This window comes from Charadrius vociferus, unplaced genomic scaffold (genome assembly GCF_000708025.1).
Source record: "Charadrius vociferus isolate BGI_N301 unplaced genomic scaffold, ASM70802v2 scaffold266, whole genome shotgun sequence".
Lineage (NCBI taxonomy): Eukaryota > Metazoa > Chordata > Aves > Charadriiformes > Charadriidae > Charadrius > Charadrius vociferus.
Genome location: NW_009649114.1, coordinates 3525913 through 3526952, shown reverse-complemented (window position 1 = coordinate 3526952; position 1040 = coordinate 3525913). Strand labels below are relative to the sequence as shown.

The window sequence follows — 1040 nt, the reverse complement described above, 5'->3', positions numbered from 1 at the left end:
GAGACCGCGGTCGCTGTAGGTTTTCCTGCCCTCGGCACGAAGCAAAGCTTCCCCTTTGGGAATCGGAGCAGCGCTGTTCCCATTTAACACGACTCCCCGCAAGCCGCAGCCCCGGAGGGAGCGTGGGCAGGACCTCGCTGCCGGGGCAAGAGAAAGGCAATACTCACGTTTACTATTTCAAGCTCCCAGAGGTTTTTCACAGTGTCAATCGAGCTGTAGCCACTCGATAGGAAGGACTGAATGTAATCCTGCAGCCCCAAAGAGTCGAGCCATGCGGGAACCGAAGGCTGGCTGTTCCCATCGCAGCCCAGGGGTTTCAACTGGAAAAGCACAAGCCAGAAAAAAGGGGTTAAAAGCCCCGAGGGACTGGGATCCCAAGGCACACAGCATCAATTAAAATCAGTTTAGAGGCCATCATCATCTCCACTAGCAGCTTTAAAGTGAAAAAATCCATTGTATAAACAGGGAATGCACTTGGGGGGAGGGGGTCAAGACCGGCAGGAGGGACACCCACCCTCTCCTCATTACGGAGTCATCCCCTCCACACAGCTTGGCAGACCAATATACTCCTCCTCCTCCTCCCTGCTATTCCCAAACCCCTTCCTACAGTTCCTGCGATTCCTCCGTGGGTCACAGGGACGTGGCTGGAGTCACAGGGTTTGGCTTTTGTTTTCTCTGCTTTCACAGCCGTGCTGGGCAATGCCCCGTCCCTGCTTCACGTGAGGGGTGTCGGTGCTGACCTTCGGGAGGGAGCGCGCAGCCTGGAGGAGCTTCCGACGGTGCTGCGGGTCACCGATCCCGATGTCCCGAAGGTCCTGGTCTTCCATGACATTACAGCCCTGCGGGGAGAGGAAGGAACGACGTGGGAGCAGAGGGCAACAGAAGCCACAGCCGGTGCAGGAGCGGAGGTTACAGCACCCTCCTGACCTCACCTCCCTGCACGTCCCCACGGCAGGAGGAGGAGGAGGAGGAGGAGGAAGGCTCCCAAGGATGGCAGCTCTTCCCCATGTACCAACCTCAGGCACCGAGAGGGCCGACAG

The 1040-nt window shown here is 58.2% G+C and overlaps 1 protein-coding gene across 1 annotated transcript in view; it reads right to left on the bottom strand.

Annotated features, from left to right (window-relative positions):
• ANKS1A (ankyrin repeat and sterile alpha motif domain containing 1A) overlaps nt 1–1040 on the bottom strand; it is an 88788-nt gene that overhangs the window by 7053 nt on the left and 80695 nt on the right. Inside the window, 2 exon segments of the mRNA XM_009888323.1 lie at nt 136–320; nt 741–839. Of these exon segments, the coding sequence (XP_009886625.1) occupies nt 136–320; nt 741–839 (284 nt within the window).